The sequence below is a fragment of the Clupea harengus genome, chromosome 14 (assembly GCF_900700415.2).
Source record: "Clupea harengus chromosome 14, Ch_v2.0.2, whole genome shotgun sequence".
NCBI lineage: Eukaryota > Metazoa > Chordata > Actinopteri > Clupeiformes > Clupeidae > Clupea > Clupea harengus.
The window spans coordinates 8514723-8542675 of record NC_045165.1 but is presented as its reverse complement, the minus strand read 5'-3'; the positions used below and the strand labels follow the sequence as shown (position 1 = coordinate 8542675).

The 27953-nt window shown below is 41.1% G+C and overlaps 1 protein-coding gene across 1 annotated transcript in view; it reads right to left on the bottom strand.

The window, feature by feature from the left end:
- alk (ALK receptor tyrosine kinase) overlaps positions 1-27953 on the bottom strand; it is a 256323-nt gene that overhangs the window by 54485 nt on the left and 173885 nt on the right. The window contains exon 5 of the mRNA XM_031579809.2: positions 316-449. Coding sequence (XP_031435669.2) covers positions 316-449 — 134 coding nt within the window. The remainder of the gene's footprint in view (positions 1-315; positions 450-27953) is intronic.

Genomic DNA, 27953 nt, shown 5'->3' with positions numbered 1-27953 from the left:
TTTTTCAAGCATTTTTGTATATCTCCCAAAAGGGCGTTGAATCATACACTATTTTCAAATGTCAACTCTTCTCTGAAATTGCTGCCAGTGCAGCTGTGGCCCATAGAGATACAGCAACAGATGCCTCCACCTTTTGTTTGATACCCTCAAACTTGTGATATGAAATCTTTTCATAATCTTTTCACTTGCATAAGTGCACTGCAATTGTTAGTCACCCTGATCAACTGCTACCCTAGTCAGTACGGCTTAGGTTGCTCAGCTTACAAAAACATGTAAAATGTCAATTATGAAAACAAAGCAAAAATGTATTCTTACCCATAGTGCAGTTTGTTGAGAAGTGGGGGTTGAAGGTGGCTGCCTCCTGTTCACCTGGCTGGCTGTAGCTGGAGGATATTCGGAAGGGTCCATTGCTGCTTCTCGAGCCCAAGCTGAGATGAACCACAGCCCAGCTGCCAAGGAGAGAGAGCACCAGTAAGATGAGCACCACCAAAACACAACGGGGGCCACACAGGATTTGCGACGGTCTGTGGGAGCTCAGGGCGGCTGGGGCAACAAGGGCCTCCTCCACCCGGCATGGCTCCGAGCCTTCCGGTGGAGCGACAGTTGAGGAAGCGGGCTCGGACCCAGAATCAGAACATGAGCCACCTGCCATCTTGGGATCCATGTCCTCCTCCATGTGGTGTGGTTAGCTCAGGGCCCCCAACCTCTACTCTGGCACAGTGGAACCACAGCTAGAAGGTCTGACTGAGGTCCCCCCCCACACGACTACAGAGGTGTCTCTGTCTTACAGGCGAGTGTGCAGGTGTGTGTAGAAACTCAGGCTGACTTGTTTGAGAGAAAGTGATGTGATGTATCTCAAAGCTGGCAGCTCGTAATGTCTGCCCCCTGTGCAGTCTGTCTGAGTATAGTTAATGCCCACCCTAATTTTATTAAGCAAATCATGCAGATTGCCCCAGGGCTATTGACCAATGATTTCCCTGCTCTCCCTCCCTCCTTTTTTTTTCTCCCCCGCCTTCAAATGAACTGTCCCCTCCTCTCTGTGTCTTTATTCCACCTGCCTCTGTGTTTCCTGCTCATTCATTCTAATAACAGTGTTGACGACATCTACATGCTGCTTGCCAAAGACACGTAAAATCCCCCACCCCACCTCACCCCACCCCACCCCACCCGACCTCACACACAAACAAGGGGAGTCAGTGTAAATCAGTGAAGGACACAAAAAGAGAAGTGCCTGAGGCGATATAGACACGGAATATTTGAATACATCTGACACAGCGATTTTGACCATTTCTGAATATGATAACTCTTTATTTAACCTTCCTGCATTTTAAATACAGAGTTAAATTAATCATATTTTCTTTCAATAGTTTAAGACGACCTTATTTCAAAACTTATTTTGAGTATTTTACAAAGGTTTATACTGATTCAATTTCAATAAAGACAGTTTGTAAATCCACCAAAGCATTCTGTATGGAGAAGGATATGAGGACATGAAGGACAGGAAACTGTGATAGTATTGATGGATAGCTTCAGATCCAACAGTGTGTCAACTAAGTATATTTGAGATTCAGACTGAATAGTGTACTTCAATGAGTAAACAATTCCGTTTGAGAGCATGATTTTGATGACAAAGGTTAAGTATTTAGGAGATGCTTTTGTCCAAAGCAACTTATTAAGGCAACATGCATTAGCTGGGAATCAAATCCTGGTGAACTGCTTTGAAGAAAGCAACACTAACCACTATACCATCAACACTCCAACTCAAGCACAGACAAGAAAGTGCAAACATTCAAATTTTAAACCTTCTAAATGTAACCTGGCTGGTTTCACGTAAGTGAATGCAAAGAGGATGCACGTTCAGTTGAAATGTGATAACATCAATATGAAAGCACATGGACAATGAGCTAAGATAAGAGACTAGTTTAGTTTTGATTATGTGAATAAAAACTAGGTAAACGGAGTGGGGGAGACATAGGCCTTTCCTGGGGTAAAAGATGTTATGCCTTATCTCCCTACTGCATTCAGTAAGTTTGATTATAGCAGCCCATAGGTTGAGTATGAAGTATGAGCGGCATGACATTTCTCAATAGTTTCTGGCTAATTTGACCATGAGGAACAAAACTAGGGTGCTGTCATTTACTGTAACCCGAGCGAACATCGAGATTTTGCCACGCCCTTTTAGGGCGCGTCCAGCGCATCTGTATCTCAGCTTCTGAAGGTCATAGACACTTGAATTTGGGCTCAAAATGACCAGGATACGCATGTTTATATATGCACTATGAAGGTTTCTAAGCTCTAAAACCGTTACTTTTCAGGGTACAATACACAAATGGTGCTGAAAATGTGCTTTTTGCCCAAATTAATCTAAATGCTGACATGGATAACTGGAGGATTGAGGGTATTTATAAACAGAAGATAAGATGAGATCAATCTTAAAGAAGGAAGACATAGATGTCTAGGGAGGGCTTGTGTTTGGGAGTCTGGAGATATCAAGACTAGTCTGGACCACTGTGCCACTGATTTTCTACTGTCAAATTGCACCAGCACCAGCAAAGACACAATGAAAGAAACTGCAGATAAGATTAACCCCTTACAGACATTACATATGGACATACAGTACTGGCAAGGTTGCCTTTTCAGTCTGTGTGCTCATCATAAAAATACCATATTGAGCATAATAATTGAGGAATACTTAATGCTATGCTAGACAGTTAGTTAAGGTAGGCCCTTATTTGAAAAAAAATCAAGGACCCAGTAAACCTAACATACTAACATACTACAACATACTAACTGATATTTACAAACATAAAGGACCCAGTAAGACTCAGCATACTAACTGATATTTACAAACATAAAGGACCCAGTAAAACTCAGCATACTAACTGATATTTACAAACATTATTTTGTCTTTAACTTCTGCTGTAGGGTTAGCTTCTGTTTTGTTATCAGACATAAATGAGTGCAAGAGAACAGGAAGCAAAGGACAAGCCTTTAGCTTTCTCCCTGCCTTTTTTGTGGAGGATGAAAGAGCTACTGCAGAGGAAAGGGTGAAAAAAGAGAAGAGAAGAGAAACGTGCAGCACACATTGGCACCTCCACTGAGGATTCTCGTTAGTGTAGTGATTTCATTTCGCTAGTAAACAAGGAGGAGGATCTGAAGGGGGCGGGGGAAGTGAGGGCTGAAAAAAGAAAGAAAATCAGAAATAAATAAATACATAAACACCATCCCTCCAATTGTTTTTCTTAAAAGGCTTTTATATTTCAGTCAGTATGCCGTGCCTGCGCAAGTAAAAAAAACACTGAATATAGAAACAGAGAGAAAGAGAGAGAGGGAGGGAGAGGGAGAGGGAGATGGAGAGGGAGAGAGAGAGAGAGAGAGAGAGAGAGAGAGAGAGAGAGAGAGAAAGAGTGAGAGTGAGTCCAACACAGAGAAACACAGCCCAATGAACTTGGGGAGGTTAAATAATCCCTGAGCCAGCAGCCTGCTACTCTCTCTGAAAAATATCCTTTAAAAACAATAACTTTATATATGTAAACTATTCTTTAAAAACAATAACTTTATATTTGCAGGCCAAGCTGTCCTCTGTGGGCTTGAGCATACACATCGCACCACAGCCAGCCTGCAGCCAAAAATGTCTTATCTACCACCTACTACACCAGTCTGTCTTCCAAATGTCTAAAAGGCTTGAATTGTAACGGTGATAACCTTCATCAAATTCCTAAGAGTCCTAAGAGTGAGACGGATGTATTTAAATGTTAGAGATCCAAACTTAGGAGCACCATGCTGTCAGAAGATAAGACACATATGACATGAGGCATTGCTAATGTTGTTCCAACTGTCACCCATGAATGACTGTGGTTACCTACATCTTTTGGACAAGGGAAGTGGATAAAGGCAACGGAGATGTTGAAGGGCATTTGTGTGTGTGTGTGTGTGTGTGTGTGTGTGTGCGCGCGCGCGCGTGTGTGTGGTTCTGAATGAAGGAATTCAGTATTGCCTGAATAAAATATCTCAGATTCTTGTGAGAGTGACTGTCAAATGTATGTGTATGTGTGTGTGCGTGTGTGTGTGGTTCTGAGTGAAGGAATTAAGTATTGCGTGAATAATATAACTCAGACTCTTGTGTATGGGACTGTCAATTGTCAAATGTATGTGTGTGTGTGTGTGTGTGTGTGTGTGTGTGTGTGTGTGTGTGTGTGTGTGTGTGTGTGTGTGTGTGTGTGTGTGTAAGAAGAGTGACTGCTTGTCAATGTGTGACTCAATGAGTGTGTGTGTGTGTGTGTGTGCGTTTGTGTGTGCCAGTTTGTTTTATAATGGACTGGACTGTTCTGGATAGTGTTGCAGTGGCACAGCTAATCACATTATACCTATAACTGGTTTTGCAATGTGTCTGATGCATGATGCCGTTGCCTGGAAGTCTGAACTGCAGCTGGATGGTAAGAAGGCATGGGCTGTGCTTTCACAACAACAGTGCTTTCACCACAGCTCAATGTTAAGTGTAAGCCAGCAGCACCCCCAACATTCCTCACAGAGAGACCACACCTCTAATGTAATCATGCCCCCACAAAAACCTGGCAATTATATACATGATCCATGCAGTTTGGGCACAATATGCATAACCTTCTATGGTTCACATTGAGAGAATATTGATGGCTCAGAATTAAAAAGAAACTTTAACGATTATTGGAATATCATTTCATTAAGGTGTTACAACTGGTATTTTTGCTGTACATGATTCTGAATCCAAACCTCACACTCGGGATAGCCATAGCATATGTGATAATAGCACCCTGAAAATGTGTTTACTTGAATGGGCTGTCGCCCATCATAACATGCGACCAATACATTACTGGAACAAAACTGCAATACATTGAGGGTAATTTCCATTCCTGAAACTGCTTTTGTGAACACCTACCTCCCCATCAGTAAGAGACACCTTGTACTCACCTTGTACTACACACCTCTCTCTTAATCGCTCAGTGCCACTTCTGTGACATTCTTTCCTTTACAATCTCTTCTCATTTTACATTTCACTGTCTCTTCCGATGTTACTATTTGAAATATCTACTTCCATTTTTTCCTGACATCCCCCAGTCCATCGTTTATTGTCTAATTGTCTTATTTCTTTAGCGGTGCTTTACTATTCATTCTAGCTCTATTTCTGCCTGTTTAAACAAGGTGAGGATGTTGGCCTGTTTTCCCTCAACCCATCGCCCCCAATCCTTTAAGCCTGTTTGAAGAATTCAGTGCCTCGGATCATGCAATGAGACTGATTTAATGGCTAATGATATTGTGCACCGCGACAAATGCAAAATGCAAAGAGGCCTGGAATATCAAACAGCTGGTGGTCACTGTGGTGCATGGTTGATAAGACCCTCACCACTATTAAGACAAATACAGATGGAGAACACACACACACACACACACACACACACACACACACACACACACACACACACACGTATACTCGTAGACATATACATGTAACTCACACATGACTATGTTTTCTATGTATTTTATACACATACTAGGACATCTTTTGATATGTGTCTCCAGATAACCTACAATATACTACATTATTAAACATCAACATACTCTGAAGCACATATACCCTCTTAGCATATTTGAGTCTGTGTTAATTTCCAGTACAAGGTTGATAGACACACCACAACACACGAACACACACTGAGCTCATCGCTCTCTGAGCACGATACCAAATTAAAGTGCAATAGTGTTTTTAAATAAGTCTGTTGACTTACCTTACATGGCACATGATGAAAAATAGATCCACACAAACTCCCATGTCTCATTTCCGTAATGAAAATGCTGTCGCCGAGGCCTGAAGAGCCATGAAATTACAGAGATGAAAGCAAGATGGAACTGAGAGGAAGATGGGGGCTGGGGGAAAGAATCACATGACAACTGCCTGCACTTTTTAAAAAGTTGAATTATGCCCCTGAATTCAATTATGCAGTGGCCTCGTTCTTCGGTGAAAAAGAAAAGGAAATCGCTCCACAAGACGACGGCGGAGTTGATGAGGAAGGAGAACATTAGAGAAATGAACGGGCGTCTTTTAAGATATTTGGAGCTATAGGATATAGCGTTTATATTATGTTTCATTATAAGTGTGGGGTATTTTTAACCTTTCGCTATTTCCTTGACAGTGAGTTGTCTATTTATCAAGTCATTCTATTTTCAGGGACAAACAAAAGGAAATCACTCCAAGAAGTAAACACTCTATGAAATATTGAAGAATAGTAAACAGTACCAGATTGTTCAGAATGAATATATAAATATAGCATGTTTGGGGTGGTGCATTGGGACTATAAAGTTTATAGAAATGGGAAAGGCCACATGGGAACAAACTAGACTGCATGAGAATTAAAGACTTATAAACATCAATATAGACTGACATAGAAAATGTAAAGATACTCTGAGTGCCTTAGGAAGTAACTCAGAATGCCGTTTACTACATCAGTTAAAGGGTACTGATAGAAAGGCGTCAACTTGGAAAATCCTCTATCTCTGCAGTGAGATCCTACAGGATAAAACTAACCTTTTGAAGTCCATACACTAAAGGAAGAAGAAAGAAAGTCTGCTGGTTTCTTAAGTAAAAGTGTGTCGGTAGAAGGGCAAATTAAATGTCAATCGAATCCTTTTGTCTGTTCCCACACAGAACTGTCCTCTCTACAAAGAACACTGGATGATGGGTGTTCACAAGTGATGGAGTGGACGGGAGTGATGGAGGCCAACGTTGCATCTTTGAAGATGGGGTCAATTCAACACAGCCACTGGATGATTGACTTTGGCTGTCAAAAGGGAATGCATCCAACGAGATGAATATAGTTCATGTGTTCTGACTGACATAATGAGGTGTGTGTTCCCATGGCTCAATATATCATATGACCTGAATCTATTTACAAGGCAAAGAAAAAAGCATAATCTGCGTATGCCTATAAGAAGTGCTTGTTTGCCTAAAGTGACTTTTAGTCATGCCAATCATGCCAAAGACAAGCATAGGAGATCCGAGAAGTACTTTGAGTGACATGTGGGGAGCTGCTGGGAATCTTGCCCTTAAAATCACATTGGCTTTAGAGCTTCGAAGGTGAAGGTGCAAAGTCCTCATTGAATGCCAGTATTCTTGACATTTTCCTTGCCCACATCAACGTTGGGCAATGCCGTGGAGTGAAAATACCAGACGTTAGAACTTGATTCATTATGGTGCATTGGGGAGTTGGTAGCTGCTGTAACAAATTTTCCAACTTACAAGTAGCCCTGGTGAATGGCTCTCAGAAGATACATTCATTATTTATGTGGCTACATTTTAACTGGGGGTTTCACCATTTCGCCATGCTTCTAACCATGGCTACCGCAGCAGGCTTTAACTTCTAATGATAATGAAAGAATGTTAATTAGGACTTCCTTCACTTTTAGGTCAATGACCTCTCATGAGGAACAGGCAGACTAATACTGAAACAAATCTGAGAAAAAAATACATGAACTTGTTTGGATTGTTGAACACAGCCATGCACTCAAACTCTATATATAAGAGAGAATGAAGTGCCCATATGTGTATATATAAGACTTATACATTTCCATGACATATAAACGTATAAGACAGAATTAAATACCCATATGTGCTCAAACATGTGTAATTGGCTTGATATTTCATAATGTGCTATGTTGTGTGTGTGTGTGTGTGTACAATACATAGAAAACATGTGTGTGTGTGTGTGTGTGTGTGTGTGTGTGTGTGTGTGTGTGCTCGTTCATGCACGCATGTCTGTGTGTGTTTGTCTTTGTAAACTGTTCAAAAATTATTCAGAAAACCTACAAGAGAAAAGTAAACTGTTCACAAAGTGTCTGAATGAGACTAGCTGAGCATCTCCAATGTTGTAGCACAATGTGACCCCAATCACATGCAAGTAATTTGGGAACTTCTGCAGACTCTTGACTTGGGGTCAATGAGCAGCATAAGGAGATAACTTAATTAGGATGTAAACAGAGCAAGAGAATTGACGCCACTGTCTGTGAACAGCAGAGCTTAGTGACAGGAGACAGGCAGACTGTTGACATTTTACATTAAACAAACAAAAACAAACAAAAAACAGCAAAGGCTGAAAACTGAAGGTATTCTTGGTATTGGAACTGTAGATAGGAATGCAATTGTCTTTGCATCTGCTTTTGAATGGACTGGCGGAATGAGCAGAATCAGCACAACACAAATCTTTGCATGAAGAATTAGCCAATAGGCCAGTACCTGTAGCCATTTAGAAATAATGTATCAGCTTCAGCTCCATCCCCCTCCCTTTTTATTTCTAGACCCTGTGACAGGCTGCCTGTCTGCCCTGCCATCACAAGAATAGGACCTGCCTCCAGTGTACACGTGGGTCTTAAATACTATGCATGGATGTTTAAATACAGTGAAAATGTAAACAGGTGTCAGAGGATTCTGGCACCCTGTCGGAATATGTGTTGATATAGTGGCATATGTTTGGCTGGGCTTCCGCCACATCTTTTCTTCCCCCGAAGAAGGCTTGAAGGGTGCATAATCTCTGATCTAGCAGCAGTGCTATGCCGTCTCCTGGCAACTTGAAATGGGAAAGAAATGCTTCAAATGTCACCTGTGCAGCTTTGCAAAGCAGCTTGAAAAAGCATGAAGACTATGGCAATTATAGGGTTTGAAAAGGGAAAGATACATCGCGTCTCACAAAGAGCCAGCTGAAGTATTGGAAAACATTTTCACGAGAAGACAACAGACTACAAAACTACATGTTATCTGTCTCAACAGAGCAACAGATGTTGGTGTGGAGTACTGCTGTTACCTAGTAACCACAAACCCTGGCGGAGCAACAACTGACCTTTTACTCTGCAGAGCAAGGAAGAGGAATGCCAACTAATATGACATAGATTGCAGTACTCAGTAGGTTAAGGACTGTGTGAATAGAGTTGGAGAGCACCCAGAGTGACCTAATTAGAACATCAGCACCCAACCACACTGTTGCTTAGCTGGTTTAATATGAGCCCTTCAACACCAGTGGCTGTTTATTTGCTCACACCACCTCCTTTTCTTTGCTTTTCCCCCTAACTTCAACTTTCCTCAGAGAGTACAACATGAACATGAACATTCATGAGCAGTAGACTATACAAAACTGACTGAATTTTACCAATGTGCAGTGATACTGACGTGTAAATACTTTCTGATATGCTCAAAGCTGCTATTTCCATTAAGTTGTGATTATTATGATATGATATAGAGAGTTTTGGTCTAAAAAAATCTTGCAAACAGTGATGAAAGCTTGCTAGTATTATAATTGGTGTCTTTTGGCGTCACAGGAAGGTCTGACCCTGTCTCCAGAATTACATAATGCCTGGGCAGCCAATAGGAATGAGTGGTGTGTTTATCACTCACATGACCATATATGAACATGGTCAAAACCGAAATTCCTTTCAGCTGTTATACGGTACTGAACAGCTACTAGAAAAGGGTTGCCTTATTATTGTTGAAAGGTTTATATTATTGGTCATTTAATGTTGGATCATTTGGCTATTAAGTAAGGGATAATGTATAGTCCGCCAGTCAGTATAGGAAAATAAATCCAGACGGGACGAACTATTTATTTTACGGCTCCTCAGAATGTTACAGAAAGTTCTACTGATTTGAATGGGCTACCCAAAGGTTTGGAGTTCTGATATTTCTTTAATATCCAATGAAAATGAATGCAATAATTAAAAACAAAACAAAAAATGAATGGCCGCTGCCATGGCAATGGGTTGTGTGCTTCCAATTTACATCTTTCATATGATTCCGTTCAGGTCCGTAATGGATATTCATTGTAATAGGTTGCTATGCAACACCTGAAACCTTTAAAGCATGTCCAAAAGGAAAGCGAACACATGTGGTTTTATTTGTCACATGCAACATCATACCAAAGCAGTGGAATGTTTCTTCACTGGCTCTTACAATGTGCACACTAAGCAAGGTAAAAAAATTAAACCAACAATAAGAAAATAAGAATACAGAACACGACAGTATATGGACTATTAATACAAAATGGCAAATATATAGCCGACATGAAAGGAATGGGATGTGCTGAGAGCAGATTAAAATTGTACAGTTGAGTTAAATACATGAGTAGGCTACTTGTGGATCTTGAAAGGCCCTATCTATATTATGTAGGCCCATATGATATATTTTAGTAATGGATATTCACAGGACTCGATTGAGTTTATAGTTATTATTTATTTATTCACTATCATTTGCAATGTTCGTGTAGTGCTTTTAGGATCATGACTATAAATGTGAAACGTAATTGTTAATGTTACAAATATTCTCCTATGTATTATTATAATGATTAAAATCTGATTAAAATGTCTGTAGAATGGGGGTGAAAACAATCACCAATGATTTCTCACAAATTCAGCCCTTAAGAACATGGGCGCACTCCAATCTGGCCTATCTACGACTGCTTTTCCGCATTCATAAATCCTGTTCTTAGCTAAGAATCCAACTGAAGAAGTTATTTAGTTATTTATTATTTTGGATCTTTACTGCTGCAAATTCCTTATAAGGTTGTGACTTTAACCCTTTCCCCTGCAAGTTTTGGCCAGGTATCAAGGGTTAGCTTCCACAAGTTAGCATTGTTTTACTTTCCTCTGGGAAGAGGCCCATTTTCCATGTTTTGCATTACCGTGGTCAGCAGTCACATGGTGTTCGTGGACATTTTTTTTTGTTCAGCTAATGAAAAAGACTACAATTTTGTGTTATTTGTTTTAGCAAGATTTGTAGACGTGGATGCAGGTCTAATCACATTACAGCTCAAATGTATGCAGAATTTCCGAAACCACAAATCACAAGCTGTCTAGCATCACATCTTACCAAGCGCACAGCATCTATATAAATCCATTTAGATTGTGTATTATGTATACCTACATATCTAGAAAATCATACGGGCCAGGTTAACATTCCATAATTGTTAATATTTGCAGGGATGAAGTAGTTTTCATGATCACATCCTAGTGGGTGTGTGGTGGGAGGGAATACTAGGGTAATATAAACCGTGAACAGGAATGTAACTGTATGCCTATTTGACATTTCAGCTGACGAGTCAGCCTGTTATCAGCTATCATTCTATTAGAGATCTAATCAGCAGTGTATTTTCCACTGTGCTTATCTGCGGAATAGCCGCGTTGCTCTCACTCTCTTACCCTCCCTCTGCATCTCCAGTTTTCCTCCCTCCATCTTCCTGAATTATCATCTCTGTAAGCTCATGAGCACAACCCTCCTGTCTATACCTCCTCCATCTCCTTAATAGAGCAAGGAGTATGGGAGTCCTTCACGGCTGACTGCTACTCCCATTGTGTTGACCACTGTCTTTCCAGATGCTCTCTGTTTCATTTCATTTACCAAGAAATCTGTGCGGCTGGGCTACGAGGAACTATGTCAACCCAGAGTTTTCGACACATAATCAATCACTGCCAACTAATCACCCCCTCATAACACACACCCCTAACCCACTTACCGCCTAAATCAGATTGGCTTTTTTTTAACAGTATGAACAACATTTCATTCAAGCAAGCCTGTCTCCATCTCTGCCTGCACAAAGCTGTGGCTATACTGGATCCTAACTTGAGTATCAAATCTGAAAAAGGGCCATTCCATGTAAATTCATCAAATGCAAAATGATCTCTGATCAACCTGTATTTTTTTCAAATAATAAAGCTATAACCATATAGGATATGTGCAAAATATTACATCAATATGTCATTTAATTTTCATTTCCAAGGCTTGGCTAATTGGATGAGTTGGCCATTGAAGATGAAGTCTTTTGAAAAATTCAAGATGGTTTTCTATAAGTCTATAGGCCTCTCAAAGTCCAACCCTAACGTCCTTGTCGTGAGAGGTGGAAACAGGTAATGCTGGCCAATAGGGCACTGGTGAAGCTCATAGGCCAATCCCCTGTGAAGTGGATAAAAATGATTACTGAAACATTGATGAAGAAAAAGAAACCCCGCAACCTGGGAGATGAAGACTCTCCAACCATACAGGCTGAAGAGGAAATGAAGACGCATTTCGAAAACCACACGGAGAGGGTGCGTCAGAATCTTCTATCTCCCAGGCAACCCACTAACATTGCAACCTGGAACATCAGGATCATGTACACAGCAGGAAAAACGTCAGTCATAGCAAGTGAGATGAGGAGATACAAGATCTCTATCCTCGGTCTGTGCGAAACCAGATGGCTCCAGACAGGAGAGGTGAAACTGGCCAGCGGTGAGTCCATACTCTATTCTGGACATCCGGATGATAAAGCACCACATACAGAGGGAGTGGCCTTTATGCTCTCCAAAGAAGCACAGAGGGCCCTCATCAGCTGGGAACCCATTAATTCCAGGCTTATTACAGCAAGATTCAAAACTACCCATAAAAGAATCAACCTACAACTCATACAGTGTTATGCACCCACCAACAACACAGAAGAGGAAACGAAAGACATTTTCTATAACCAACTACAACAGCTGCTCCAGGCCAGGAAAGAAAAACACATCACTATACTCATGGGCGACATGAACGCAAAGGTGGGAAACGACAACAGTGGATACCAACTGGTGATGGGGAAACATGGAATCGGCTGCATGAATGAAAACGGCGAGAGATTTGCAGACACCTGTGCTGACTACAATCTGGTCATAGGAGGGACAGTCTTTCCACATAAACCCATCCACAAAGCCACCTGGATGTCACCTGATCACACTACCGAAAGTCAAATCGACCACATATGCATAAACAGGAAGTTCAGGCGCTCTCTCCTAGATGTCCGTGTGAAGAGGGGGGCAGACGCTGGGTCAGACCACCACCTACTGGCTGCAAAACTCCAGCTCAAGCTGAAGCGATGCAACAACCCCACCAACACAAGAACAAAGTTCAACACCCAGCTCTTCCAGGACATAGGAACAACTGAACTGTACCAAACCACCTTACAGAACAGGTTCCAAGCCCTGCAAGAAGAACAACACAAATCAGTGGAAGAGCACTGGAGCAACCTGAAAAACATATGGAAAGAGGCGTGCCTAGAAGTAGTGGGGAGAAAAGCAACAAACCATAAACCTTGGTTGTCAACAAACACACTGAAGAAAATTGAAGAAAGGAGGACAAAAAAAGACACACTAAACAAAAGCAAAACCCGAGCAAAAAAGGCAGCAGCTCACAAAGAATATGAAACAGCAAATAAAGAAGTGAAGAAAAGTGCAAAATGTGACAAGCGGAATTACATTGAGAATTTGGCACGGGAAGCAGAGGAAGCAGCTGGAAAAAACAACATCAAAGAACTCTACATGACCACCAAGAAACTAGCTGGTAAGTTTAGACAGACAAACACCCAGATCAGGGATAAACAGGGACGACTTCTCACCACCAAAGAAGAACAACATCGAAGGTGGACAGAACACTTTAAGGAGCTGCTCAACAGACAGCCCCCTGCCCAAAAGGTAGAGATCCCACCAGCCACACACACGCTGGACATCAACTGTGGCCCCCCAACAAGATCTGAGGTGAGGAAGGCCATCAAGGAATTGCGAAGTGGCAAAGCAGCAGGGCCAGATGACATCCCATCAGAGGCTCTACAAGCAGATCTCGACACCTCAACCACCATGCTCCACCAGCTAATAAAGACCATATGGTTGGAAGAAGGAAACATACCAACAGACTGGAAGGACGGGCTCATTGCTGTCATACCAAAGAAAGGAAACCTCAGGGATTGCAACAGCTACCGAGGGATCATGTTGCTATCAACACCAGGCAAAGTGTTCAGCCGCATCATCTTGGAGAGACTTCGTAAGGGGGTTGATGATGAACTGAGAGAAAACCAAGCTGGTTTCAGGAACAAAAGATCGTGCACCGACCAAATTGCTAGCCTCAGGATCATCATTGAGCAGTCTATAGAATGGCGAACACCTGTTCATGTCAATTTCATAGACTTTGCAAAGGCATTTGACAGTGTAGACCGTGAAATGCTATGGAAACTCATGGCACACTATGGAATCCCCACAAAGTATACCAACATCATCAAGAACATGTACTGGGACATGCAATGCAACGTACTCTTCCAGGGATGCGCACAAGAAAAATTCAAAGTACTCACTGGCGTGAAACAGGGCTGCCTGCTTTCCCCTTTCCTCTTCCTTCTGTGCATTGACTGGATCATGGTACAATCAACCCACAATAAAAAGACTGGCATCCAGTGGAGTCTAACAGAACATCTGGAGGACCTCGACTTTGCGGATGACATCGCACTACTCTCCCATAGCCACCAACAGATGCAGGACAAATCCGAACTGCTAGAAAAAACAGCAGCTGGACTTGGACTCAAAATAAATGGTCCAAAAACCAAAGTAATGCGGATAAACACCAAGAACACGGACCCAATAACCATCGGGGACCAGACGCTGGAAGATGTCGACAAATTCACCTACCTGGGAAGTGTGATAGCTGTTGATGGTGGGACAGAGGATGACGTGAAGACAAGAATTGGGAAAGCAAGAACAGCATTTAACATCTTAAACAAAATTTGGAAAAGTAAAAGCATCTCCCTCAAGACGAAGCTTCAAATCTTCAACTCCAACATCAAAACCGTGCTGCTCTATGGCTCCGAAACCTGGAGAACTACCACCAACATCACAAACAAACTACAAACCTTCATAAACCACTGTCTAAGACGCATCCTTGGAGTCTTCTGGCCAAACACAATAAGCAACATCAACCTATGGGAATGCACAAAACAAGAAACAGTAGATATACAGCTGTTAAGGAGAAAATGGAGCTGGATTGGACACACACTACGAAGAAACACAACAGCAATAACAAAACAGGCACTGACATGGAACCCACAAGGCAAACGGGGTAGAGGACGACCCAAAAACACCTGGAGAAGGAGCACAGAGCAGGAATTCAAGAAGAAGGGGCTGACGTGGAAACAGCTGGAGAGGATGGCTCAGGACAGACGAGGGTGGAAACAATTCATCAATGGCCTATGTTCCGAGAGGAATACAAAGGCTTAACTAACTAACTTTCTATAAGTGTGTTGTTCTGAACTTTTCAGTTTGTCATGGCTATAGCGTGCCTTGGCCCAGCTAGCTACATTTAGTTTGCTGTAACTTCTGACAGAGTTGTCATGTGCAGGGGCGGACTGGCCATCGGGGATACCGGGGGAAACCCCGGTGGGCCGACGGGGTTGGGGTGGTCCAAAATACCGGAACATCTCCACCACCAACCGGCCCTCTCTCTGACATCGCCGGCACCGACTATATAATATTTTCACAGAACACGTATATTTTACTCTAATATGTATAGTCGTCAAAAATCACTGACTGAGATTTATACTACTGCTCGCGATCTGCATTCACACTCATGGTGCCTAGCTTTAGAAAATGTTCTGAAGTGTCTTCTGAAATGTGTTCTTACGGACTTCGAAAGACCAACGTAAGAAAAGATCTCAGCCTGATTCATGAACGCCTGAAAATGGGTTCTTACACAGCCGAAGTGTTCTCAGCTGTGCGGATTGAAGATGATGATTCTTAAATTGAACGCACGTTCTCGTTCACCTGGATTTGCATACATACACGCCCCGCCAGCTCCTTATAAGGGCACTCAACCCTGGTCATCGGCACCAAAACGTAAAGGTGGAGCTGAAAAGCTCAGGGAGAAAAAGAAAAGATGTCTGGAGGAAGGTGCATCAACATATTTAAAAATCTCTGATTTATTTGGGAAACCACCGACTGGTGACAGTGATACGAAGGTAAGTTGTGGCGTTGACTTGGCCAATGTTAGCTTGCTTTTCACAAATGAGGTAACGTTCCCCACAAGCTAGCCTAGCTAACGTTAGGTAGATAAATATCCAAAATTGAGACCGTTATGATCTGGTAAAATAAGCAAGCTGGCCCTGTTGTCATCATCGAGATTATCTAATTAAACATGTTATCCGTAGTCACTTGTTTACAATCGATGAGCAAGCTATCCATGGTGGTAGTTGTAAAGAGGGCAATCTTATAATTACTAATAACTTATGTCAAATAAGTTAACCAGCTAGCTTGTTATACTAAAATCACCGTGTTACACACAACACTAACATTATAAACAATGTTAATATGTTATCTAGATTAGATAGTGAGGTAATAATAACACATGAGTATACTGATATTGGGCCTCATTCTCGAACGCAGTTAAGAAGAATTTAAGAGGAATTTAAGAGGAATTTCATCTGAATTGGATTTAGGACAACATTTGGCATTCATGAAAGTTTTCTCATCTGGGATTTGCTCTGAACTTCAGAAGACTTTCCGAACTCGAAATAGCAGTCATAACTCGGCCAGAGTTTTCTCAAATGCGATTCCTTAAAAAACCACAAGATGGCCCCGTGGCACTGCCGTCTGTGCAAGTACGGCAATCCAGAATTTTCAAGTAGTTCCACGTTGGTGGAATGAACTGCCTAGCACTACCAGAGCAGGCGCGTCCCTCTCTACCTTTAAGAAGCTTTTGAAGACCCAACTCTTCAGAGAGCACCTCCCTTCCTAACTGGCAACTCGACTAGTGCTTAACTTGCACTTATAGCAGTTACATTCCTGCACTTTTATTTCCTATTTCGTTTTTCTATTTCTTATGTAAAGTAGTATTTATTGTTACACTAGGTCTCTATTGCTCGTAGCTTGACTGTTCTATCCCTTGTACGTCGCTTTGGACAAAAGTGTCTGCTAAATGACTAAATGTAATGTACACGAACACTGCAAATGTAAGTGAATAAATAAATAAGCACTAAACTCAATCACGTTGATATAGCTATAGTGGAATAGAATGGACACATCTACATCCTGCAACAGTCCATCTCTGCACCGTTCAAGTCATAGACATATATAGTTGAAGTTAGATCTGCGTTTACTCGACGGTGATCGCTTTCCGCTTTGACATGACTCGTTTACGAGTTGCTTTCGTGTAGATTCGGTCGATTCCGACTGCACACGTCACTACGGTTGCGTGCCCTTATAAGGAGCTGGCAGGGCGTGTATGTATGCAAATTCAGGAGCACGAGAACGCGCTTTCAATTTAAGAAAACTCTTCCGGGGGAGCACAGCCCAGAAAACTTCTGCTGCGTACGACCACATTTTCAAGCGTGCATGAATTTGGCGGATGTCTTTTGCTTACGTTGTTTTTCCGAGGCCCGTAAGAAACATTTCAGAAGAAACTTCAGAAAATGTTCGAGAATGAGGGCCATTGTTTTTTATTACCATGTGACTATAATGTACCCGGGCCGGCAGAGTTAGTTCAGGTTTTGTTACTTAACTTATTGTTTTGTTATGCACCTTCAACACCCCTACACACACACACACACACACACACACACACACACACACACACACACACACACACACACACACACACACACACACACACACACACAATCAATCAAACACCCAGCATGCAACACTACTGATACCACTGATGTTCACACCCCATCGTATGTTCTATTCTGTTCATTTCTACAATATAGTTCATACTAATTCTACCCTCTGATTCCAGTTTCTTTATTGTGTGGACATTCATTCCTTGTGGCTCTGTAGTTATACGTATAACCATCTGCTAGCCCAGAGTTAAGCATATTCATCTAGCAAACACTACCTACCTTGCAGTGTTACAATAGCCAGTATCATTTTATTCCATGTGTCCATCCAGGCAAATTGGTGGATCCAAAAAAACATATATGATGTCATTTCTTTGTAATCCAAAATAATGTTAAGTGTATGGGTATTTTTCCAAGTAGGCCACTGACTGGTCGATACGTGCGATGCATGGAGTTGGCAGCGCACCTTGTATTAAGTGGGCCGGTCTGACAGTAACTCCCGGGCCACTTTTCCCCCCCAGTCCACCCCTGGTCATGTGGTGCGCTGTAGCATATTTTCATTTATATTGAAGGACTTTTGACACCTGGGTCGTGTTCGGATTCTTAGATAGCTGTCTTAATCCTTGATCTCTTGTTGGACATGACGTTGTGTCATCACGCTGTGTGTGCTTATTTGCTAGCTAGCAGCTACTGTTAGCGACCTGGCTAACAGATACATCGCTAACGAAATCAGACTATTTTTGTTAATCAATCATGACATAAGTACATAGTACACTGTTTATTGCTCGGTAACCTTTAAAAAAAAATTACCAAAAAAAGCAAAGAAACGTACATCGGTGAATACTTTTGTGGAACTTCAACGATTTCATCCACCATCTTTTTTTAAATTTGTCTCTGGTTAGGGCATCGCGCAGAGAGTTATGGGTAATAGCTGCTGCCATCGAGACATCAAGGCAGCTCATATGCTCTCTTGAAAAATGACCGTTATGTGACGTATTTCAAGGTATCTTATTAAAGCGGAAGAGAAGGTTTAAGACATTTCGAACAGTCCCTGCTCTCTTAATAAGAAGGAAGGAAGGAAGGAAGGAGGCATTTTAAGACATTTCAAACACGGCTTAATGATGTTATCATTGATGCTATATTAAAAGACGCTACATTGAGAGACATTTATTTTGCCTGTGCTGTTTATTAGCATAGCAAATCTGTGTCTGTTTTCAATGGTGATTGCCTTGCATTTATGCCAAGTCAGTTACCGTAATTTCCGGACTATAAGCCGCTACTTTTTTCCCATGCTTTGAACCTCGCGGCTTAAACAATGACGCGGCTAATTTATGGATTATGATACCTGTTACGGTGGCTTTGTGGAGCTAGGATGCTAGCATGGATGCAGCCGCATGGATGCTTAGCTCCACGCGATTTCTCAGTATCTCTCAATAACTTAACTAATGTCAAAATAACCACAGTCTACCGGCATAGACAGAACACAACTCAAAACACTTTAGAAAATAAAAGTTTACTACAATACAAATCCAGTCTTCAAGTTCTTTAGCTCACTGGTTTCAAACTAGCGTCTTTCTTCTATCTCTCTGTCTTCAATCTAACGTTCTAGCTTCTGATTGACTCTTGCAACTGTGCTCTCTTAAAGCAACAGTGCACTTATCGTAACTGGCAAAACTAATAATATGCATCGCTATTGTATTACTTTTGATATTAATTTTAGCCTGTGTAAAGTTAATTTGTTTCAATGTACCGGTAGGCACCTGCGGCTTATAGACATGTGCGGCTTATTTATGTTAAAAATAATTATTTTTGAAAGATTCAGTGGGTGAGGCTTATATTCAGGTGCGCTCAATAGTCCGGAAATTACGGTACACACAGGTAGGGTATGCTGTTGCCACTCTGTTGGAGTACTGGTAGCCATTACAGCCAGGTCCATTAAGCCTCCATCACTTAACTTATTACAAAAACAGAACTTATCTGAAAGTTAAAGATAGCGCTATTTAGCTGAAAGTCATTAAAAGGGTGTCTTTTGGCTAAACAAGAATCAACTCCCCAGGTATTTAATGGCATTTAATAACAGGTTACAAATAAAAATTATCTTCACAAGTGGATGGTATGGATGTTCTTCGCATTCAGTTGTGGTTGGGTCATTAATTTCACAAAGTATGCATGCCGATTTGCCTGGAAAGCCATTACTGGGGATCCAGAGGGTCTTTGCGGTAAGCTGGTGTCTTTCACATTCAGAGATAGCAAGGCACTTAGACACCTAATTCTCCTAATTGCTGTCTCGATAGATGAGATATAACTGCTCTTTCATGGCTGGACAGGTCACTTGAGAGAGGTGTTTTGAATACATAAATCACACTGGAATTTGTTTCCGGAATGAATAAAATGCAATTTGACATACCTGTGGGAGTAGGAGATAAGGATCCTTTACAAACAATGTGTCTGCATTACTCTTTCTCCTGAAGAAAACAAAAAGCCCTGACATAAATACAAATGTGTAAAAGGAACAACTTTCAATAGTATTATCTCTCTACACCACTTGAATGGTTCGTTTTGGGGATATGAAGAGCCTAGGAAGGATGCCGCAATATGTTTTCCTTCACACTATACTTTAACCTACACTCATATGGACAAGACCTACAGTTCATCCAGACAATGTCTGATTTTCACACTGGATGTCACGTAATAGTAAAATGAGAAATGATCCCCAAATCAGACAACAGCCACCCTCCTGAAATAAATACCCCATGTGTTTCAATCATAATCTACCCCTTAAAGATGGCTACTTCTCAAATCTCTTTAGTTTCTATTTACATAGCAGCAAATTCAGTGACGGACTGGATTGAGCTGGATACAGTGTTTCAAGACCTTTCTAAAATCCCTCATGCCAAGCTTAAATGAATGTTTCTAATTCATTGTTTTATACGCTGTTTACTTGTTTTTATAGTCTGCACCTTGATTACATATTATACACCCCCATGTCCAAAACTGTAAAACTACTGTGCCAGTGAGAATATATAGGTCTGGGAAGAAGTATAAGTATAGTATATAGTATAGTATATGCAAGTCAGTATAGTTCTTACGGTGTGTACAGTTCTAACTGTGTTTCAAAATACACAATACTCAGTCTAGTGTGACCATAAAATGACCTTAAAAGTTACTTTTCAGCAAAACTAAATTTGCATTTAGGCCTACAAGAGGTAAATCATGTTTTTTTTATATTTTAAATAATACACAATTATTAATAATAAAATGACTAGACAGTTTTATGTTTAGTATCATGATAACTGAGTGCTCTCTCTCTCTCTCTCTCTCTCACACACACACACACACACACACACACACAGAGGCACACACTCAGTAAAATGCCAAAAATAATCATTGGAATGTTTGGAACTAAACAACATGCCCATTTAATGATGATAAGATAAAATGTTCAAGCAATATGAAGTGACCCTTGTATTGCAGGGCACAGGAAGTTCAATAATGACAAAACCATGCTCCATCATTAAAAGAGTTATCAGGAGAATTAGTGAGAAACATATGTGACTTGTAACTTGTAACTTGTAAGATCAATTATTTTTGTCACATCAAATACCTTTTGCAGCACTGCTCTTCCTTAATGGCTTTCTTTTATGAATTCTCCACGCACTGACTGAATGTTACTAACATCCAGACTTCACAGCTAATCACCTCTGAAGATTACTTACGAGCAAGAGAGCTTTAAAAACCATGGTCAGAGACAGGAATAGGTCAGTTAGATAGAATTACGCACCTGCTCTGTTCACACACTTAATGCAAAGTCTCTTTGACGTTACCCTGGCAATGCCTCCAAGATGGCTGAATGTAATAATCACGCCACAACTACTTCAGAGAACACAGGGATGTGCTGCTGTTTACTGTAATTTCACACAATAACCGAAACCATTATATCACTCTTTGCCATGAGTGATTCTGTTCCAGTAGGCTTCCAAAGCTCTTGGCTATGGCTAGCTCCATCTATTATTGTAAAAAAAACATTAGAAAGAATTAATTTGTTCATCCATAAATGTATATAGATATCTATTAATTAATCAATTCTGGTACACGTGAACATGCACCATGTTCTACTTCAGAAGTCATCTTTTTTACGTATGGATCCACGGTTAGTGTTTTGCAAATAAGCTACCTTGTGATGAAAAAAGCAACCTATAGATGGACCTGGCTGATCAAACTGGTGCAATGCTGTTTCAAGTGATGAAAGACGTTCCCATTTGAGTTGTCCAAATTGTCCCATGCACTTTTCCTCCTCATTATTTTCCAAATATCACCAAGCACATGACCCCATTCTGCCATTTCTGCTCTGACAAAGGGAATATGGCACTGAATAATGATTAAGGGGAAGTAAGTATTGCTATGAGAAGAGAAAAAAACAAAAGCAGTTACTATACTTGGACATGCAGTGACCATTATTCTTATGTCTACAACTGTGCTACTTAGTCTGGAGGTTTATAGGTCTGAGAGCAAGTAGGTGTGAACTGAATACGGTAATTTATAAGAAATATTACAAGGTTAGCCTAACATGAAACACCAATTGCATATGTGTTATATACATGTATAGGTGCTTGTGTAGCGGCCGTGGAGATCTCGTGCAGGAGATAGTTTGGTGATACTATAGCCTGCATGGAGAATACCAAAACAAATTCCTAGTATCTGTATACATGGCGAAATAAAGTTGAATTGAATTGAATTGAATTGTATGTGTGTATGAAAAAATGAGGGAGAACAAAAGTTTCACAAAACACTCTCATACCATAACACTGTTACCATTCATTTGATAACGAAAAGTGACGTACATTTAACAGCATAGCAGCAACAGTATGTCAGCATAGCACTTGGAAATAGAAAAGTGGAGCCCACAAGTATTTCACCTTTTCCTTGTAAAAAGCTTCTGTCATCCTATTCAGTCTATCTGTGATTCATACACTCCAAACCTTTCAATATTAAACATGGTACTGCCGACAAAGGCCAGATAATTATCACAAGTAACGAGACATTTAGACAAGAAATAGACAAGGCAAAAGGGCTCAGCGGCCGGATGGGACTGAGTGAGGAAAAGATGAAGGGTAACTAAGGGCAGCAACAGGGGAGTCCATGCATGTTATGAGATTTAGTCATTTGTATTCTCATTTTGATTTCAAAATCAACATTGCACGCTGGGGAGTCTGCAAAAGACAATTCATTAGCATGCAGATGGCGGGAACGTAACAGTACAGAAAAAACATATTTTTAAAAAACAACTCTTGAACAATGCCACTCTGAAATTAAATGTTCCTTTGTGAAGTGAATTGGATTTCTGGTGCACTAGTATTGGCCGAAGCTGCTTTATCATGGGAACATGGACTGACCAGGACAAACCAGATGCCTGCGAGCCTTTTTCATTAAAACAGGAAGAAACCATAAGCAGAGTGGGGAGTGCTGTGCAGTGCTGTGGCTAGCCCAGGAAAGAGACAGGATAGGTGGGCAGGGGACAGGGAAGAAGAGAAGGCAGTTTTTTTTATTTTGGTTTAGGAGTGACTTCTCTTATGGGCTTCCATCCACATCATTATTGCATGAAGGTATGTTTTAAGACTTATGCTCTTTTTTATGACTGCACCATAATCAAATAAAGAATGTTCTAGTACAGCTGAAGACTGGCAGATCAATTCATATCAAGTAGTTCTGCAACAGCGGCAGTCCTCTTAGCTCTAGATGACAGAAATCAAATCTGGCCTTTGTTCATATACAGTCAATCCTGACCCAGCCTTCAACAATTACACACTGAACTCCATAGTGCACACATGTCAACTCTTATGGATTTCCAGTGAATTATACAGATTTCCCCATTTAAAATGCTTTCGGGTATATACTTAAAATCTTTAGAATTTTTGATTCAAAATGTATTGTGTGCTATTCGTTTTAAGAACGATAAAATAACACACGAACACACAAACACACATACTACGGTAAATAGTAGGACCTTCTTTGGATTTTATGGATTTTTCCAGAAGGTTATGAAGGTGGGCATCCAAAGAGGTTGACGTGTATGCCTGTGTTTCAGGTGTATGCCTGTGTTTCAGGTGTATGAGCATGATCACAGTAGCGTTGTTTCAAAGCACAGTCACTGTGTGTGTCTCTGTACCTCAGGTGGTCAATTGTGAGGAACATCAAACAATATTGTTTTAAAAATAAACAAACTGGGATGTGTCAAACATAATTAATTGAGGCTGCTGCACATATAGGTCATCCGATACAAAGACAGATAGCATCTCTCTGCCTATTTTTCTGCCTTTTTTGTGTTCATGTGTTTTATCCCTCAAAAGGTAGGAAGCCCAAGTCCAGTGCCAATGGCGCCAAGCAGAGCGACATGGTTATGATTGAGATCACATCTCTATATATTACGTCCAAGGAATGATTGATATTGCTGTATGACGGAAATGGATTTGGGACTCTCTGGGGGGGGGGGGGGAAGGCTTCCTCTTGTCGTCCCTCCCTGATCCTATGATAGCATTTATAGATGGATAGTTGATTCATGCAGCCCGCCACAATGTGTAAGGGAGGCAAGCATTAGGGCGAGGGGGAGTGTGCACAATCAAGTTTAGCAGCACGACCTGTGCAATCTGGTGCTGTCAGAGTCCATATCACCTCTGGGCTCTACACTGATAAATCCTGTGTGAATACAGAATGGTCAGGCAGCTCCTAATGCAGGGAGTCTCACGAATGTTGAAAGCACTGATGGATACTGTTCTTTCCCTGACAAAATAAATCACGAAATCATAGGAAACACAATCCCCTATTCCCAAATATATCCTAGTTTCCGTTCATAATGCAATTGTCACTGAGGATAATGTTGTTGCAAGAAAGGGCAGCTGTAATGCGAATATTCTTCTCCTGGTGCCCCCACTGACACAAACCCCAGCTGTGTGTGTGTGTGTGTGTGTGTGTGTGTGTGTGTGTGTGTGTGTGTGTGTGTGTGTGTGTGTGTGTGTGTGTGTGTGTGTATGTGTGTCTTTGTTTGTAAGTCTGTTGGTTCTGACAGCTTGCCAGAGCAACAAGTAAAGGGGCTTGGGGCGTCTCTTTCACATCATTCTGCAATTTTGTAACAGCTTAATGAGGACAAGAGGTGCCAGGTGTGTGCACAAATTGGCAATGATGAGCCAATTTTGCCAAATGTCTTTCGGCAGTATTACTGTACAGCCTCATCACACCTAATCTTGTTGGCTGCAATACAGGTGGTTTGACACAAACCAGGCAGCACACTAACAGAACTTAGTGTGTGGCGAAGGATTACGCTGCCAAAACAACCATTTGCCACGGGTTAGGTGCCACCTCGCTGAGAGATCTCAACTCATGCTGTTAACAGTGAAGTTCACTTTTCCAGACCACATGAAACAGATCAGGTTTCCAACAATCAGTAAATTCCAGACGAAATAAAAAATGAATCCAGCTGTCAAACACTCCAAGGGATTCATTGTTCCCAGACGAAGAAGAAGAGAAGATAGGAGAATGTTTTCCACCGAGGAGTCCCAAGATATCAAAATAATGGACATGGCAAAGCATGTAACTACAGCTGCTGATTAAACTTCAGAAAACACTTTCACTCCCTTGCACCCCATTCCGCCCATAAAACAATATCTTTATGTCTGCCTTTTCTGGACTGGTATGAGTACACTCACTTCCTTTATACTGAAGTGAGCACCTCTCTGGAAAAATGAGCTGAGACAAAATAGAAACCTCTCCCTACCTCTCACACTTCTCTCCCTATCACTCCCATGTCTGTGCACCTCTGTCATGGTCACTCACTCTCACTCTTTTCTAAATGTCATTAGCTCATGCTCTACCATCCTCGCTTTAGCTTCAGGTATCCGGGGTTTTAAAACTATACTTCCTAACTCTTCTTCTTCACGTGTCCTGACATTAAGTGACCTGTCACATCTCCCTCCCGAGGGAATAGAGGGTGACCATGGGGTGAAATGGAGTGTCAAATGTGACCAATAGAGAGTCTGTGAATAATGTATTTCTTGTCTTGTTACATTATTTGGGGCCGCTTGGAAGACTTCTAATCAATGACTCATCTATCCTGGTATAATATGATTTGACTGATTAAAAAGAGATAGTTAGAAGGGTAGTATTTATAAAACAGTATAAGCTGTAGATGGCAAGTAGTAAATACATCTAAATTAGTCACAAGTCACAAGGGATGAAAATTGCACACTAACGCACCAGTATTTCCAAGTGACAAATCAAACTAATCATATCATTGACATTTAATAACACATTCCGATGTTGCACCATAATTATATATTCTGCAATTCTATAAAGCATTGAATAATTAATACAATTATGAAATTTGTGGTCAGATTTGTTATTCCATATATTCTGCATGCAATTTTCTCCAAGGAACTGCAGACCAAACAACACAAACTTTTATCGACTGTTTGTCAGGAGAGCAATGTTAATGTTACCAGTGATCATAGGCTGCGACAGCCTGCATAAAACAAACACTAAAACAAGCAAACACAGAGACATCAAAGCCTCCATTTCTCCACTGCCCCTGGCGCCCTCTCTATGACAGGAGCCAACCTCTATGGCATCACCACCTTGAAGCATTAGCATAAAACCAGAACGTGGAGCCAGCAGGCAAGATGAAAGTTAGGGGAGATCAGATGAGCAAGTCTTCATTCGACACTATAAACAAACCTCAGAAGAGTAGCGACAGAAGGCGCGCTGTGGGCTATAGATTTATGAAGTTCAGGTGGCATTTGAGGTTTACTGGGGATAGATATATATGGGACTGTGTGCAAAAGAGTGGTTTATGGAGCAGATGGAGTCATCCTGTCCTCCCTCAGCATACTGTTCACCCTGCCTAAAAACGCTTTATGAAAAACACTAACAATATGAATGTCTTTTTCATATACTAGTTCCACATGATTAAATGTGTCATTTCCACATGATTTATGTTGTGTTGGGTGCTGACTACCTCCATTTTCCTAACAGCATCAGAACATCTTCAGTCATAACTGGGCCCTGTTTCCTGATAATTATGGATCTTAGCGGTTATGAGTGTTCTCTACGAGTGATTCTATCAATGCTGATTAATCTTTACATGCATTTCCCAAACAATCTCTTAAGGTGTGATGGAACTGCAAAATAGCTATTCTACTGTTGTTCTGTATCATTTGTATCTTTAACATATATTGATGTTTCCTGCTCTGATTGGCTGTTGCATGGTGGTTATTGTGTGAGCATATAAATGCTCATATAGGGGACTGATGGAACTGGAAATATTGCTATTCTGTTGTTGTAAGACATTAACTCCTTATTTTGTATCTGCAACTCATTTTGGATGTGTACTCTGTCTGTTTCACTGAGACCTGTACAAGTGGCTTGTGAACCCTTTGTGCCATGGTATCACCCCCTCCCCCCATAGGTGAACCCCTCACCCCCACTGTCTCCCCCTTCCTCTCACCTAAAGGGTGTGGTCATCCCCTCCCCTATTGTATTCTACCTGACTGAAATGTATAAATGCCTACATATTCTGCTATCAGGTAGGCTTTGCTCTGAGCACCAAGCTGAGAGGGGGTGTCCACGCCGAAATAAACTCCAGAAACCTGACTTCAACTCTCCGGTCCCTTCTTCAACTTCGATTCCGTCAGGTGAATGTGTGTGCCCTGCTCTTAAGCAGTACTTAACAGTGCTGAAATATCACCTCATATCATCATTCGGTAAGAATAGAACCTACATGCTAATTGACTTAAAGCAAATAAACTTTAACATCTGCATATCTAACTTCAGAATAAACCATCTCAGAGAAGTTCTGACACACACACACACACACACACACACACACACACACACACACACACACACACACACACACACACACACACACACAAATAATCATTTGGCCTATTCAAGATATCCAACATAAGCCTGGCCTTTGCCACTTGCAAGTGTAGCCTACAGCGAGTGGCATGCTGCCCATATTTGAATATCCCTGAAGAAGGATTTTGAGGAAGGTGGTGAGGAAATCAGTAAATAAATACAGGCATATGGCTGATTTAGACACAGCACAACTCTTGTAGGGTATATGTTCGTTACTGCGCTCTTGCAGCTTTGACAAACGGAAACAGTAACGACTATTGTCTATTGCTATTGTCTCATTTCATAACTTTGCCAATTATGTCTCTATACTTTAATCATATTTCTATGAGCTTAAAATAGCTTAAAAAGCTAAAAGCAAAGGGTGATTGACTACAATCAAATACAATTAAGGACGGGAACGTAGCCTACCATTGCAATTGCTCGATAAATGTTTTGTTAATTGTTATGGTACCATTATGTATTGTTACCATTGCAAGTGCATTGATAAATATTTTGTTAGTTGCAATTCTTCATATGTCCATATACAATACACAAAGTTAATGTAGGTTACAGAGGTAACACATTCGAAATACAGTATGCTACTGGCACCGCAATTTATGCAGTGAAATACTGTTGAAAAAAAAAAGTAGTAACATTGTGAACACAGCACATTTA